The sequence below is a fragment of the Artibeus jamaicensis genome, unplaced genomic scaffold, assembly GCF_021234435.1.
Source record: "Artibeus jamaicensis isolate MK-2021 breed Jamaican fruit bat unplaced genomic scaffold, CSHL_Jam_final contig_464, whole genome shotgun sequence".
Lineage (NCBI taxonomy): Eukaryota > Metazoa > Chordata > Mammalia > Chiroptera > Phyllostomidae > Artibeus > Artibeus jamaicensis.
In genome coordinates, this window is record NW_026521842.1 from 23,041,949 (window position 1) to 23,058,810 (window position 16,862).

The 16,862-nt window shown below is 40.3% G+C and overlaps 1 protein-coding gene across 3 annotated transcripts in view; it reads left to right on the top strand.

Moving 5' to 3' along the window:
* CDH8 (cadherin 8) overlaps positions 1–16,862 on the top strand; it is a 348,795-nt gene that overhangs the window by 203,165 nt on the left and 128,768 nt on the right. For all 3 annotated transcript variants that reach the window (XM_053666794.1, XM_037161975.2, XM_053666795.1), the window contains exon 7: positions 1,518–1,771. In XM_053666794.1, coding sequence (XP_053522769.1) covers positions 1,518–1,771 — 254 coding nt within the window. The remainder of the gene's footprint in view (positions 1–1,517; positions 1,772–16,862) is intronic.

Genomic DNA, 16,862 nt, shown 5'->3' on the forward strand with positions numbered 1-16,862 from the left:
CTTGTGTAAAAAACAGATATCAATAAATGCCTGTAAAATTTACAGGTGGAATTCAGAGCAATGGAGAGGGATCCCATTAAGGCTCACAAATGGGCTTAAATGCACAGAACTACCATCCATCAGCATTACACTCATTTGTTCTTGCTGCTGTGGTCATTAGTGAGAAGCATTCGTCTTTGTCATTTCTTTTTTTTTTTTTAATGGAGAAAAAGTTTATTAGAAAAGTTCACACATATAAAGCACTTCATTCCTGAAACCTGATACTTTGAATTGTGATTTCTACACTTGTGGGGGAAATGATGCTTATGGTAGAGACAACTGACAGAGTGACAGTACTCATGTTAACTCATTTGCATTCAACATCAGTATTTCTAGGTTGACTGTTCAGTTCATTTTCAAGTCCACTTGTTTCTTACTATCTTGTTCATATGGTTTCAGCATTTCCAGTTCTTTGGTTGTAGAATCTACGGCCTTCTGTTGACTTTTCCTCGACTGTTGTTTTTTGTTCATGTGTGGCTTGTAATGTTTTCACATTACACTATGTGAGTTTTTTCATGAAACATCAATGTTAGGGATGAGGCCATCCCTGCAGACACAAAATAAGGAGTAGGTACCCGGATGACATGGACAGACACTTAAGCTGTGATGAACGCTGTGCTACAGCTGTGCCAGTCCCTCTTTCTGCAGATGAAATTGCTCACATGCCTGTTGATTCTTTCAACAGCATGCTAAGCAGGCACTACCTGACAGATTTACAAGTGTCATTCATCTGTGATATTAGACAAAGAGGAAACAATGAAGTCATCACTCAGAAGTGTCATAAGCACAAACTGGACATAATTTTGAATCTAGGAGGTGAGGTGTGTAACTTACAAGCAAAGAAGCAAACCCTCAAGAGTAAATGAGCCCAGTGTGACAAAGCTATTAACGTAATGGGACAGAAACTGCATGGCTTTTATCGTGGTATTTCAGTAGGTTAAGAGGTAATAAACATAGACCAGTCAATCCAAATGAAGATGCTCTTCGATGCAGCCAGGATGGAATTATACCCAAGGAACTGGTGACCTTGGGCCACAAAAAGGAAACTCAAAAGGGAAAGAGAAAACATGAGAGAAGTTAAAAATGGATGGATTTCATTAATGTGTATAAAGTAGTAATGTTCAGATGATACAGGGATTACAAACCATTGAAACTGTTTCAAGGTTTACCTTGTGTTATATAACTAGTTAAGTACTGCCCCTTGAATCACTCAGTTAATGCTATATTTTGAAGCTTGTATGGACAAGTTGAGGATTTCGAGATCAGAGTGGTGGGAAATCTGGGGAAGGCCACACCTTTCTGCAAAGTCCTTCTGTGGTATACGACAATTCATAAATATGTACAAAAAGCAGGGTGCTGGGAAAACTTGATATGACTATCCAGTCATCTTGGTAGCCATTTTTTGGTAGGACGGTCATTTCAAAAATAGCAAACCGTAGATGGAATTATTTTAAAACATCTTTGTCATTTCTTAACAGCCTCTGGACTTTGAGACCAAAAAATCATATACACTGAAGGTGGAGGCAGCCAATGTCCACATTGACCCACGTTTCAGTAGCCGGGGGCCCTTTAAAGATACGGCAACCGTCAAAATTGTCGTCGAGGATGCGGATGAGCCTCCTGTCTTCTCTTCACCGACTTACCTCCTTGAAGTTCATGAAAATGCTGCTCTGAACTCCGTGATTGGGCAAGTGACTGCTCGTGACCCCGATATCACTTCCAGTCCTATAAGGTATTTATCTCTTACTGGCTCCATCAGGTGACTGGTGAGGCAGTACAGAATGCAATTATGTGTGCATCCCATGTGGCTGCCTTCTGGACTGACCTCACAGGACCAAAGAGCTGTGGTCAAGATATGCTGTGTGTGCATATATGTGTATGTGAACATGGAAGCACACACATGTGCACACACATCTACTCAGAGCTACATACAGTGCCTGAAGCCAGGGGTATCGAGATGAAGAAAGCTATTGCTCCTTTCAGAGCTCTCAATGAGAATGCAAAACTACGTGTGTTTTGTGATCCCTTTGGGTGGATCTTTTAAATTATTTTGTTCTTGCTGGTTTTTGCATTTTTTTCTAGCATTATGAAAATGTTGCTGCTTTTTCTTCTTTCTCTTGACAGTTATAGTGAATCATATATAAGAATTTAGAGGCATAATGTCACTGTCTGAAGACATTAAGAAGCCCCTATCTTATGTCTACATTTGGTGTTGGGCTTTGAAATTATCTTTTTATCACTGCATGAGTATTTCTGGTAGATCAGCATATCTGGATTGGCGACTTTCAGACAAAATCTTTCTCTCTGCCATTTCAAAGATACCTTTTGTTTATACTTCACCTGCTCAGAAATTTTTCCCAAGGTGAGAAGTGATCCTTTATGAAGTTTTTCTGCCTTTTCTAGAAATGAGACTCAAAGTTTTTGCTATCGAACTGCATACAACTTTTCTCTTTTGCTGGTCACCCAAATGACAGAATAGCACTCCAGCTAAATAGCTTTTGTTCCCAAAAGAGCACTGCAAATCTATAACTTGTAAGCTGGTCTCCAAGGGTGAAGTGTTGGCTAGTGATGTGTGTGAGTGTGGATTTCCAATATTGTCTTGAAAACGTTTGTTGAAAAAAGGCAAGAGAAAACCTAATGAAGGAACAGTTTTAGAGAATTGTCCAGTTACTCTGAAAGTCTGAAGCCAGCTCATACCCAGCTCATTCCCTGGGGTCATAGAAATGTGAGACTAATATCCTTCTAATTACTTTATTCAGGGAAACTCTAAACAAATAAATGATCTGCAGATTTTATTTATTTACTTCTTTTTTACGTATTACATTCTCATCCCTCACTAGAGGTGCTGAATTGATGAGGCTGGAAGTGAAACCCAGCAGAATAGTCTGCTAGTGCCCCAAATAATTTGAATTTGGGCAAAAAGTAATTTTTCTCAGATCCAGAAAAGATATTTTAACTCAAACCATTTCTAAATTCAGGATAATAAAGACTGTATCCAATAAGAATACAAAAAAATAAGCTTCTTTCAAAAGAGCCCAAACTCTAAGAAAGTAAAACACCACCTGGAGATTTGAGGAATGGTCATTTGTCTATTCTCATTTCTGAAGGAATTCAATAAGCTAGAAACACACAGAATTCCTTGCATTTGGCTAAGAGAATTATGTCTCTCAAAGGTCAAATATTGAATACAAGGGCAAGAAGTAACCAGAAAAATAAATTGACAGGGGCATCCATTTTGTGACTAAAACAGTGAAGTTATGAAATGGATTTATTTTCAAATCATGTTATAAATTAGAGGCAATGCTATTTTTTTAATGAGTGGATCTGCTTCATTTTCATGTTACTCTGCTTTCTCTAAAAAAAAAAGAGAGAAGAGAAATGACCACTTTCTGCACATAACCAAGTGCAAGTGCAGACCGTGAAGAGGATAAGCAACATTGGCCCAACTTGGAGACCTGTCAAGGGGCCTGTTTTGGCACTCAATTTGACAAGATTTCTACTCTAGTTAGCAAGGAACACAGGGGGCTCAGGAGTATGCCAAACCAAGCATCCTTTGGAAAAGTGAAGAGTTCAGATATCAGGGCAATTATGGGTAAACTCCAAACATGGAACCCATAGTCCCAGCAGGAATGGACTTCCTGCTCAGAGGCATGTTCTCAATCAGCTAGAAGTGAGGTGTGAGGGACTTTTCATACCCCAGTGCCAGGCAGCTCAAAGGGGCAGTACTGGGTAAAAAATCAGGTTCGTCCTCTCCCCACAGGTTTTGAATCCATCCATTCAGTGGTGTTAAAATAGACATTCTCTCATATTAATTCTAATTCACAGAAAATCAAGTGACGATCATCATTGCAGTTGATTGTTATTATTATGGTGGTGTTATTCTTATACCTGTGAACCGGTATGAAAGGCATGTGTAAAGGAAGCATGGAGCCACTTAGGAACAATTGCCCAACTTGAGAACATTTTGTTTTGGGGCAAATTAAAGGGGACTTGGCACTGTACTATCAGAAAGAGCTGAGCAGATAAAGTTCCATTGGATGACACAGACATATCTGTGCTTTGACAGATGTCAAGCAAGTGCTAGTTCCTTGACATCTATGGTCCCTCCCAAAGAAGGGGTGGATGCTGTTTGAAAGCATTTACCAGGCAAGCCCCACAGAGTTGTGACTGCAGGTGGAGGCAGATTTGAGTAGATGATTTCTTGACTTGCCAGAGCAGCGCATGGTTCCTCATGAGATGGGCGGACAGATTGAGAGACATTAACCTTTTCGATCAGAACTAGAGGCCATGGATATTCAGGGAGTTACTGAGTCACAAATAGTGAAGCCTTGTTCTCTCTTTAAGACTATTGTATTTTGTATCTATGACAAGAATGCATCCATCTTTTGGTGGAGTATTTAGTTGACCATCCAGCAAGAAATAGGCATTTATTGTGTCATAGGTCATGTTAAAACTTACAGTCATTTGTTGTTTGTTTGACTTACCATAAGACAACTCAATGACTTTTTAGGGCACATTGTCAAACAGGAAATATTACGTATTTTAAAAGTCTTATACTTAAGCCTCTATCTATATCTGTACCTGCATCTAGGTCTAATAGACTTGCTTCCAGGAGAAAATAAAGACAAAATCCATGCTCTTACCATCTCCCTTCTAGGAACATGAATTGAGCATTTGCTATTTTCTTGAGTACTATATATCTTATGGTAGTAGAGAATATAATTGTATAAATTATTGGAAAGATGATATATTTTGAACTTAGGCTGAGGTTCAGATCCTATCACTGGTACCTCCCCGTCAGGCAACTGATCTCGGAAGTTCTTTGAGACTTGGTTTCCTCATCTGTGTATTGGGATAATATCATCTTCTTTACAGGTTATTAAGATAATTAAATCAAGTCAGCAAATAAAATATATGGTAACAGTATTGCCAGTTAATAAAAATACCATCAATATATCATAAATACAAATTGAAAACCTAGTTCTTCTATTAAAGATTGCTGAATGGGTAAGGATTACCTGTTTTTTTTTTCTTTAATAGTTACAAGCTAAATAGTCTAACCTCATTTCATTGAATTTGGCCCCTAATCCTGCTGTAAATATTGTCACTGGTGAGTGCTTATTAATATGTGTCCAGGAGACAGTAAATACACCTATTCTATTCCCTAAGAGCTCTGCAAGATGATATGTACACCCTCATTAACAGATGAAGAAACTGAGGATAAAAACAAACTCCCCCAGGTGCACGCAAATAGCCAGGCACAAGTGTGTTCCTGTGATGCATTCCTGGGCTTTCCTGACCACTCAGTGCCTGTCCTCAGTAGCCACACTACACTCCCTCCTTTTTCCAGTGATCTCTGTGACTTCAGCTGGGTCTCTGCAGCTTCGTATGGCTTAGCAGGACCTATCGTGATTGGAATAATGGATTATTCATCCTCTAAATGGCCTCACTCAAGCCAGGATGCATTCCTAGAAGGAAGGAAAATACACCAGGTGTCCAAAATGAATCAGAGTGTGGGTGGAGTGTTCTTGGCTCATCCATCCAGCCCCTTTGCATGGGTTTGTTCTTATTGGCTATGAGCCATATTGTGAGTAGGAAAGTAAAAAGACAAACAATAGTACTGTTATTCAATGCATCAGACATGTTTCTGTTATATATTATTTCATTGAATTCTTTATGACATTATGATATGATTCCAGTTTAATGAAGGAAGAAGCTGAGAGTTTGAAAGGATATGTTTCCCGTGCATGGTGACTATAGCAGGTAGCTGCAGGGCCAGGGTTTAAGCCAAATCTCTTCTTTCCAACGACCACCATGTTCGTGCATGCCTTCCTCAGTTCCGGCAGCTTGTGTGAAGCATAACATAATGACAACCTCTATTTACCGAGTCTGTTCTTTGTGGTAGACACTCTGAAATGGTGTTACATGCAGGAAAATTGTTTATATTGAAGGTAAAACTATCACAGAGTAGATATTGAATGTAAGTCAGTGTTTTCATATAAACCTGTTCATTTTTTCCTCTCAATGCCTTTATTTTAAGTGTGCATTTGGAGCTGTCGTGGCATTGAGATGGCACGTGTTTTCTTGATAGTTGCTTCCTATTTCTTTCAGAGCACTCCCTTTGAGTAGGCCTGCATGCGTTGCTGTAGTTAAGAGTGGGGATGACGGCCACACAGCAGGTGCAGGAGGTTGACACAGGATCATGGTGGCCTCAGAGCTCTGTTGTCCTAATTCCTCTCTTGAATTTAAGTGCCCACTCAACACAAGAGCATTGCTTTTTCCTCCCCTTCCTTCCATTATGCCAGTTTTATGATTCACCTCAATTACCAGGCTTGCCATTAATGAGCAGTGAAATCAACACTCCTTCCTGAAAACACTCCTTCGAGTCCTGGTATGCAATGATGCCAAAGGGGAAATATTTTCTACTGTACAAACCTGGCATTAATTGGGAAGGGAGACTCTGTATTGATTGAGTCTGTCCTCCGTCTTACATTAACTTCCATTTTTGGTAAAGACCTGGTTGGGTGTGTGTTTAAATTATGATAAGAACACTTGCAGACCAGTTAAGAGGGCAGATACCATGTTAAGTGCACAATACAGTATTGCTAACTGTTGACACGGTGTCACACAGTGGAGCTCCAGAACATACTCTTATCACTGACGCTCCAGATCTATCAATCAGCAAATGCCCTGCCTCTGGCAACTGCCACTCTGTTCTTCTGGAACTGCCTAGTTTCTGTACCTCCTGTAAGTGAAATCATGTGGTATTTTTCTTTCTGTGACTGTCCCATTTTACTTAGTGTAATACCCTCCAGGTTCATCTATATTGTCACATAGTAAAGAATTCTTTTTTTCTTTTTAAGGCTAAATGACATTGTTTTATACAGAGAGCACATTTTCTTTATCTATTCATGTTGATGGACATTTAGGCCATTCCCACTTCTTAACTATTGCAAATAATTCTGTAATTAACATGGGAGCGTGAATAGAGCTTTGAAATCCTGACTTTCATTCTTTTCAATAATATCCAAAGCTGGGATTGTTAGATCATGTACAAGTTCTATGTTTACATTTTTAAGAAAGTTACATACTTTTTTCCTAGAGCAACTGCACTACTTTGCATTCCCTCCAATGGTATATAAGAGTCTAGTAAAGGGACTAGGTCTTTTAAAAATAATTAAACATGTCTCCCAGTTCAAAAGTATCAACTCTTCCAAGTCATTGTTTTGAAAAACTCATTAACCTGTGAATTCAACTATTCATAATTATTTACTTAGTTACTTAATATATTCACTTAATCACATAACCATCTCTTTATTCATTCACTATAAATAAATAAATAAATATATATATATATGTATATATATATGTTTGTATGTAATTTTTAGCTTATTTATGTAGTTGTATAAGTAGTATCAATAGAACCCAGTTTTTTCCCAGAGAATTTCTGTAAAGACAGAGCCTCTTCCCTCCTGGACCTTATTCTCTGGTAAGGAGGCTGGCTCAATAGCCATGGAAAACCCAAGTCCTTCCCCTTTATCAAGCCAGCCTTTAATACTGAAAATGAAGACTAAAACTAGATTATAGAGCTCTAGGGTCACATGGAGGAAGGAATTCCCTAGTTACCTAAAAAGACTTTGAATAGAAGCCAAGGATAGCTGTTCAATGATCTTAAAGGGGGAATATCTCACACCATTGAGAACCTCTTATTAATGTGGAGGATGGACTGTGTGCTTATAACTTTCTCTCATTTCTTTTCTTCCTTCTCTGTCTCTCTTTCTTACTATAAAGAAATGCTTTGGGTAGAAAAAGTCTCCTTTTTCTCCTCAGAGGAATAATACATAATAAGTGATTCAGGGACCTTCAAATTCCAGAACTAGCAGAACTCAAATAATATTATTTATTAAAGCAGTTAGAGCAACCAGTAGAGCAATTAGAGGCAAAAAGCTGAAAACTTGTAGATGGAATTTTTGAGACTCAAAGAGCACACAAGAAAATGTTAAAATGGTTTCTTTAGGTGTAATAACAAAGGCTAGAATGAAATTAACCAGGAGAAAGGAACAGTTGGAGTTCAGTGAAATATAATAACTGATTCATAACTAAGGGGTTTATTTCATTACATGTGGCTCTAAATAGCATCTTCACTTGCAGTAGGCTCAATAATTGTATCTTCCTATAAATTTTCCATATAGAGGCTGCAAACCAATGTTGAGCAAACCATTTTTATAACATAAAAGTGCATTTATGCCTGTTAAATTTGAAAAATAGATACACACTGCTTTCCTCTAAGAGGGGTGTCCCCTAACTGCCCCCTGAGGAGTTCTGCAGGGACTAGAGATGGAGTGGCCACTTCAATGGGAACTCAGGTGTCGCCCAGGTAAGTTCATTTGCTAAGTGGTGTGGGGCTCTTTAAAAAGCAGAGAAGGTAAGCAGTGCGATTCATCATGGAATGTGTGGTTTTGCAGAGCATCAGAAGTGCAGGAAGTGCATGCACTCCAGGCATCCGTGGTGCTCTGTGGTACCCTTTCTCATGCATTGAGCATGTTGCAAATATTATGATGCTTATTCTGATAGGTATCATGGATTATGCATCTTTCTATGACTAAATGAGCCCCCGCTCCCCTTTTCCTTCCTACAGAACTTACATGAGGGAAGACCTGACTTTGTTGAAAACTTTGACTCTATTACACTAGGCCAGGGGCCAGCTAACTATTGTCGGTGTGCCAGATCTGGCCTGCCACGTTTATAAATAAAGTTTTCTGGGAACACACACTCCCTGATGCTTTTATGCTTTTCAACTGTGGAGACAAACAGTTAGGATTTAGACGGTATGGTCTGCAAAGCCAATTTTTTTTACCTGACATAGAAAAGTTTGCAACTTCTACACTGGACTGATAGGGGTTTGGATTTGTATCAGAGAGTCGAGTAGCTTGTCCTCACATAACTCTGGGATCTAATTCTGACTCTGAAACTCAGTAAATGTAAGATTTTAAAACATATTTTAAACCTGTAGCAGTCAAAGCAATTCTTTGCATTAGAATTCTGCTCTGTGTGGTGGGGGTTGACTTTTTCAGGCTTGTCATAGTGCCCTTGTGACCTTAGTCCTCATGGGGCCCATTACAGTGTCACTCATTGTTGACTTGGCCAGAAAAACCTGGCTTTATTTTGGGGAAACCCTCATAACTAACATACAGGCTGCAAAAGGACATCCTAATATATATTGTAATGCTTACCTGCTTGGACTGTGGAATTAATTAGTTTCTTGCATGAAATGATGATAAAACCCTGTTTTTCTAGACCTCAGTGATTATGACAATAGTGAAGTCTTAGATTTGGGGCTGGTCACTGCCCCAGCCAAATTCTGGTCTCTGCAGTGCAATGTGTTTGCAAATTCTCTGACTCCTGCAGCTCTTCTCTGGCTAAAAAGCATGAGGCAGCATAAAATAGAATCTCACTCGGAAGAGACTTGCTGTATTACGCCTGACAAACTAACAGGCATTCTCTCATAGGGGAGCAGATTGGTAATGAAAGTTGCCAGAAATATTTTGTGAGTCTTTATTCATGCTTATTTAATAGATTAGTACCATGCCCTTCATGTATATTGCATTTACACTTTATCACATTAACTTCACATTTACACACAGTGTTCTTATTCCAATTAAACAAATGTGTTATAGGCTGTTTTCCCAGGAGGTCAACGGAGTTTGAGGGACAAGCTGCTCATTAGGGATCAGTGCCTGTGAATGGAAGGGGACAAAAGTGGGATGGGCGGGATGAGACATCGAACTGCAGTGCAGCCCCTGCAAAACCTTGGGCCAACCCCGTGGGTCTCTCCGCGATGACTATGGATTATCAGAGCAGTTCCGCATCATGCCAAAATGACACACCTTTATTTGTCTGCCTGCTTAATTTTCAGGTTCCTTCTGTAGAGGGGGCTTTCAGTAAATGAGGCGGATGCTTAGAAGTGGTAGCTGGAGGCTGTCTCCTTACTGCTCCCTACTCGGCTCTGACATCCTTCCTTGAAGAGGGGAGGTCTGTGTGCACAGCCTGTCTCGTGCTGATCATGGATAAGCCCACCGAAGCTCCCTACCAGTGATGTTCGGTGACTAATCTCACACAGCTCGCCATCTAGCTCCCAAACCCTCCTGTTACCCCACAGTGTAGCGTCTTCCCTGAGCAGATACCTATTTGTCCTGTATTTGGAGACGCAAACACTGAAGGGGCAAAAGGACTTAGCTGAAATGATATTTGTGTGGCACAGTGCACGTGGGTGGTAATTCTCAAAAACTATTCAACTGCGTGGATTAATGGAATATTGTAAAATAAGAAATTTAAGGCAGTAAAAATAGCATAAGAATCTTGAGAGAGTAAATTCTTTTGGAAAGTTCTGACTTGGTGTTTGAAAGTTTTTATTTTATTTTATTTTAATCAATGGGTGAAGTCTCTGTCCCCTCTATAAAATAAAATTTAATAATGTTTGTAGTCTGAGAGAAACAAAGATGCTTGCATGAATGGCACAAGCAGTGTTATCTAGCATTATTATACTCAGAAAGCAAAATAAATCCCCTATTTTGCATCTCAACAAAGGGAGATTGACATCCTTATCTGATGTTCAAATATTTATGGGAGTCGTTTCAGCCGACCCTTTATTTTCTTACGTATCTCTACATTCTGCATTCTATATTTCTGTAACATATTATACAACCTTGCTTTTGATGAATGACAGTCAGATTTGACTTAGTGTTACAAAGGAAAATATAATATTGCGTATTTTAAGAAGAGAGCATGTTCAAAAATGAGGAAATGCCATTTCCATTCATCCATTAGATGTCTACTGGCTTTACATCAGTTTGCTGGGGGGTTGGAACAGGTCTAGTTGAAATGCCTTTCAAATGCACCACAGGATACAAAGCAAGTCCAGGGTGTCTACTAGAGTATGTGGACATTCACAGTAAATACGAACAAGATTTATAAGTGTCTTTGAGAAGGATCAACATTGTGGAAGATATATTTAATGGTACAAAGGACAGCCAAAGAGCCAAACACTCTTCCAAAGACAAGGGTCTGAAATCGGACAGAACAAGTCTGGTGAAGGAGCAAGGCCCACAGTGTAGCGAAGCTGGAGGTTCTGTTTGTTGGCAAAAGGGGAAGCATGTCTGGATCACCTTTATTAGATGCCAAGTGTGTCATATTGGGCTTTGAACTTGCTTCAATGCACATGATTAGGTTAGACCATGTGGGCACACCATTTTTTTAGGGATCAGTATTTTTAAATATTATCAAATTTTAAAAATATTTGTGTATTTATATTTTAGAGAGAGAGGAAGAGAAAGAGAAAAGGAGGTAGAAAAACATCAGTGTGTGGTTGCCTCTCACACACCTCCGACTAGGGACCTGGTCAGCAACTCAGGCATGTGCCCTGATTGGGAATTGAAGCAGCGACCCTCTGGTTCTCAGGCCAGGGCTCAATACAGTGAACCGTACCAGCCAGGGCAGGGATGAGTATTTTTGGTCTAACATACTGTTGTCTCCCTAGAAGAATTACATTTGCTTGCACACTATAATTGTTACAGAACAACAGGTCCAAGGAGGGGGGGCATATTTGGCTCACCAAGGGATGCCAAATATTGCTACAGAAAACAGGGGCCCCTCCCAAGGACAGAATACTAATATCTACTGGGCTCAATTGTCTGCCACCAATTGGAAAGCTATCTCTCAATGACAGAGATTTGTGAAAAGGAAAGGTTTATTTAAAGCTGTACAGACTTAAAAGTAGTGACCCAATGCCCCCATTAAAGTATCAAAGTCCTTTAAGATAACCACAGACGCCCACAGCTCTTCCTTCCTCCCTGCCCTAATTCGGGGTACTGTATCTCAGGAAAAGAAGCACATGTCTGTGTTTCAGGCCACTGGCACTGTCAACTGTGTCGTCATCCTGGCAGAATCTGTAATTAATCCAAAGTCATGTGGCACCTTCTCATGACTCACTAGCAGGAGTTCTTTGTACCCATTTTTCCAGTCAAAGTCTCTCCTGCTTCCCAGGCCACACGGCCAAAGGGAGCACCCTAAGGCCGAGTGAGCCTCTTCTACCAAAACTGCAGGGGTCAGCACTCTGACCAAAAGCATGTGGCTTTCTTCTTCACCTGGCTGCAGGGGTCTGCAGTCTTCCAAAACAGCGTGACTCTCCTCTTCACCTTGCCAAGAGGAGATCCTTACTCTGCTGAAGCCAAGTGGCTCTCTCTTTTTTTTTTTTTTTTTGGCTGCCGCATCTGGGTTTAAATCTCTGAGCCAATTCTTTTTTGCAACCCCATTTCCAACTCCTCCCACAATCAGTTACACCTGCCAGTATTTCTGTATTATTACAAGTTTACTGGGCTGCCATCATTAGTCTGGGCTGGTATGGCCCCATGGCGTGGAGCCAATCAATTCCAAGCTCTCATGCAGGCGCTGTAACTCAGGGGACCAGCCCCCAGTTACATCCTGGGTAGAAGCCACTCCCTTCTCCCTGGCTCAAAGCATGGCCACAGCTATTTAACATATCTATGAAACCAGTTAAAGGTTATAGATATGTTAAATGACCATTCCAGAGGTTAGCTAGGAAACTGTTGCTATGCAAAACAGCTCTCAGTGGCCCTGCTCCATTTGTCCCTTCCCCTGCGGTGGGGTGAGGACGTCCTAATATTTCCTGGACACCCTGAGCTCTGGACCTCATTCCAAATTCTTTTTGGGGGGCCCCCTTCTTGGCTGCACCCTGTTACATGATGATATACTTATGTTTTACTGTTGTCAATTAGACAAGTAAACAAACTTATTTATTTCTCTACAAATGCATTTCTAGCCTTAAAAAGTTAACAAGCCACATCTTGTTCACCTATTAATTGATGTGGACATAGGCCTGCTGTGTTTGCATCATTGTGGACGAACTAAGACATTCACAGGGACGACTGAGTCCTGTGGAGGAAAAGGGCAGCATGGCTTTTCTTTCAAGGGGAGCAAAAGCCACAGCCCTTGCCCAACCAGCATTTATTGGGTTTCTGGGCACATTCCATGATGGTCCTCATTTACTATGCACAGGTTGCTTTAGGTGGTTACCTTTTACAGAAAACAAAGGGGAGGATGCTGGTAATCACATCACAGAAGGATATTTGCAAATGAAAAGGCAAGAGTGGTTGAACTGGTTACACTGCTCCTTGAAAGGGTTAGCATGGATTTTAGGAAGTTACTTTGCAGTAAATGTTTGCCGCAAATCCAGGTGAGGGAGTTTTTAGCAAAAAGCAAGACTCAAAGCAGTCTAGGTACATAGCAGGCCTGATCCCCAAAGGGAGAACTTACCCATGGGCGTGGGTCCTGTGCATCTCCCAGTGGGAGCTGGGCCCATGCCATGCAGAACGGTATTTAATTAATTAATCCCCAGTACTTACTATGAGTCTTTAGTATTTACTAAATGACCCTAAAGGTCCAATTAAAATATCAAAACAAAGATAACTATGTCATCTCAAAAAAACCTGCTTCAATATAGTTATGTAATTGTTACATCCCAAAATCGCGAGAGAAAGGACGGAGACCTTCAGAGGTTCAAAGATGTTACTTTATTGGCCAAAGTTTTACCTGCGCAGGGGCGAACTCTTGGGGTGCCTCCGGATGCACCAGTGCCAAGATGGCTGCAGATGAGAGTCGCGCCTAACGCTTACAGGCTAGGGTTCTTATAGAAGCGAGCAAGCAAGCAACTTCCAGAAGCAAAAGGTGGCAGTTAGCTATTGGCTCAGGGGTTTATGCTAGGGCTCGTGATCTTGCTGATGATTGGCTGGCAGGACTCATGAACAGCTCGTGCTCAGGTTAGCCATTGGCCTAGGGGCTCATGCTAGGGGTAAAAATTTTCCCCCCTAACGGATGTTCCAAGAAGCTATCTGCTTGATCATCTGCTTGACCAATTCTTATTGCTTCATGTTCTTTTCTTAACTTCCTGCAACATTTGCCCATTTGCCCGGGGGTGGGTGCGGTCCCCCCACCCAAGCTTGAGCAAGCAGCTAAGGTTGAACAAACAACTTAGTTTTCTTAAGACTATTTCCCTTTGCCCCTAACATAATACTGTTATTATTTCTTGGGTGTGCATGCTTTTCATAAACATTTTTGTAAATAATAAATTACCTAGACCAAAAATTAGAAAACTTATATAGTCAAATACCGTTATCCTCATAGCTCCCTAACATTTAGTAAGAATTTATAATGTACCAGATACTATGGTCAGGATGGTATGCTGATCTCTCTGACTCTATGAGTGGGGAAAAATGCATATTACTCTAATTTTACAACTACAAACACTGAGAATCAGAACTGCTGTATGGGCTACTCAAGTAATTTATAGGGAGGACTAAATGAGAAATTATTGTACAAGGCTTACTTAGCAGAGAGGCTGAAAATTAAGAATGCCACAATAAATACATTCAATATGTAACTAAATCACAGTTCTGGGTGAGGTAGGGTGGTCCAGACTGCCATATAATGAGGCATCTTCTCTATCTCACACATCTATATTCTATTGTCCATGTAGCATTTAGCATTTTAAAACATCCTTTCATAGGAAGAAATGTTGTCGTCACTGGCGTGACTGACAACTCCACAAAGATTTTTAGGGATTAAAGGATTCTCTTGATCCTAAATTTCTGCTAACATCCTTAGGTCATTATGGGCTTATGGATATTCATGGGAATTGGTCAGGATTGCTATGACCCTTGGGTGAACCAACAAAAAGGATCAAGGTCATCATGGGATCTTCAATATAAATAACTCTATCCTCACAAATCCTGACCTCCCATTTGTAGAAAAACATACACCAGAAATACACTTCACTTAGCCACTGCAAGTTACAGACGTCATGTATTTCTGGAGAACAATTATTATTTTTTGCTAATACTTATGTGAATATTTATGAGCAGTTTGGTATATTTTATTTGGTTACTACATAAGTGGCCATGAGGAGTTAAAATGGAGAAGTTTGTCTCAATTGAAAGCAATATTGGTTAACAGAAGGGGTTATGAGCCTTTCACAAGGGTGTTTCCCCAATATTCCTCCCCGTCCTTTACCTCCCACATCCGAATCATCATGGTGTCCTACTGTGTTTTGTTTTCACTCCTTTGGTTACAGGCGCCCCATTCCTTGGTCTCCTACCCATTACCACACACAGATGTGGAACTGATCTCTAACTTTCTCACTTGTCATTGACTTCCGACCAAGCTTTGGGGGCAGGGAGAGGAAATGGAGGCAGCATTTGCTACCAGAGACAAGCTTTGTCTCCTGCGGCTGGCACTCCAAAGGTTGTCCCTCGCCACAAGGGGTTGAGATACAATTTCAAGAACCATGGCAGAGGGTCTACAGCAGCCTTCCCCAACTGAACCTTGAACTTCAACCACCTATCTCTTGTCAAGGTCTCTTCAAAGACACTGAATGCTTTCCTATCTCAGACTTTTTATATTTACTGTGTATTTTGATTGGAATACTTTTGTAATATTTTATACTCCTCAGACCTTTTTTTCTCCACTGATACATCACTGTAAGTTTTGAAAAGCCTTATGCACCTTTGTTGTCTTTCTCTACAAGTAGACTCAGTTACAGGAGAGCAACTCTATGTTGGTCTTGGCACCTAACACAATGTCTTGTATGTAAGAGATACTCAATAAAGAGTGAATGAAGGAAAGAAGTAGAGCTAAGATGGAAAGGGAAATGGTAGGATGCTTGTCTGTCAGACCTCAGCTATCACCACACTTACTTGGGTGCTTCAACATGATAGTTTCCAAAACATTCTCAAGCTCTCAAGATTTCCTACATGAATTTCCTTCTGCCGAGGATATTCTCCTTATGTATGCCACCTGGAGGAATTCCACTCTTTCTTCCTGCCCCTAGACAGATGCTATAGTTTCTTGGTGCCATCTCTGACCACCCCTCACCCTATCCCAAGTGCATTTGGAGACGCTTACCCATTGCAATGTAAGTGTGATTCCATGACAGAACCTGCCACCTTTTGTTGTACGCAATGAGAAAGTCACACCAATCTGTGCAAGGGGAAAGGATCCATTCAAACATTTAGCATCATAATTAACCAAAAGAAGCAGTCATTAAAATTATTGGAATTGAATAAAATTAACAACTTTCAACTGGATCCCTTCACAACATCTAACACTGCATTATTTTTTCCATTGTATTATATTTAGAATTCTGTTATGAATGACTATTTTGAAGACACAGGGAAAAAATAGAATTTCTCCAAACATATTGTATAAATATTGAAAAATTGATCATGAGTCCAATTTTACCTGGGATTCACTCTAAAGAAAAAATTTTTGGCTCCATGGCTACAGAAATTTACATATGCAATTGTAGCTTTAGGATGCTATTTTTCTGAGGTATTTGTGGAACAAATTATAGAACACAATGCATACTCCAGAAGTACGATGTCATATGAACACACCGATTTGTAATCAGAGATTTCTATAAGTAAAGTAAAAGGTACCCCAAAATGCTTAACATGAGAGTAATAGAAAAGACACCCTTAAGAAAGAGAAGATGAGAACAGATTCAGGTCAGGGGGAGAAGGCTCCGTGGGTGTGGGGAGAGGTGAACTACAAAACTTAGTGTCACCTCTCACCTCTTTAGCTTGGATTCTAGGCTGTATGGAGATACTCATAGTAGCGGATGAAGGGGGTGAAGACCGGGATAGACGCGGAGAGTGTTGGCATCTTTTTCTGGTGTCGCTTGCAAAATTCTGTCTTTTCTCAAGCTTCTAAAGGATGTGAATGGTAGTCCCTGTTTCTGTTTTTCCATTTCT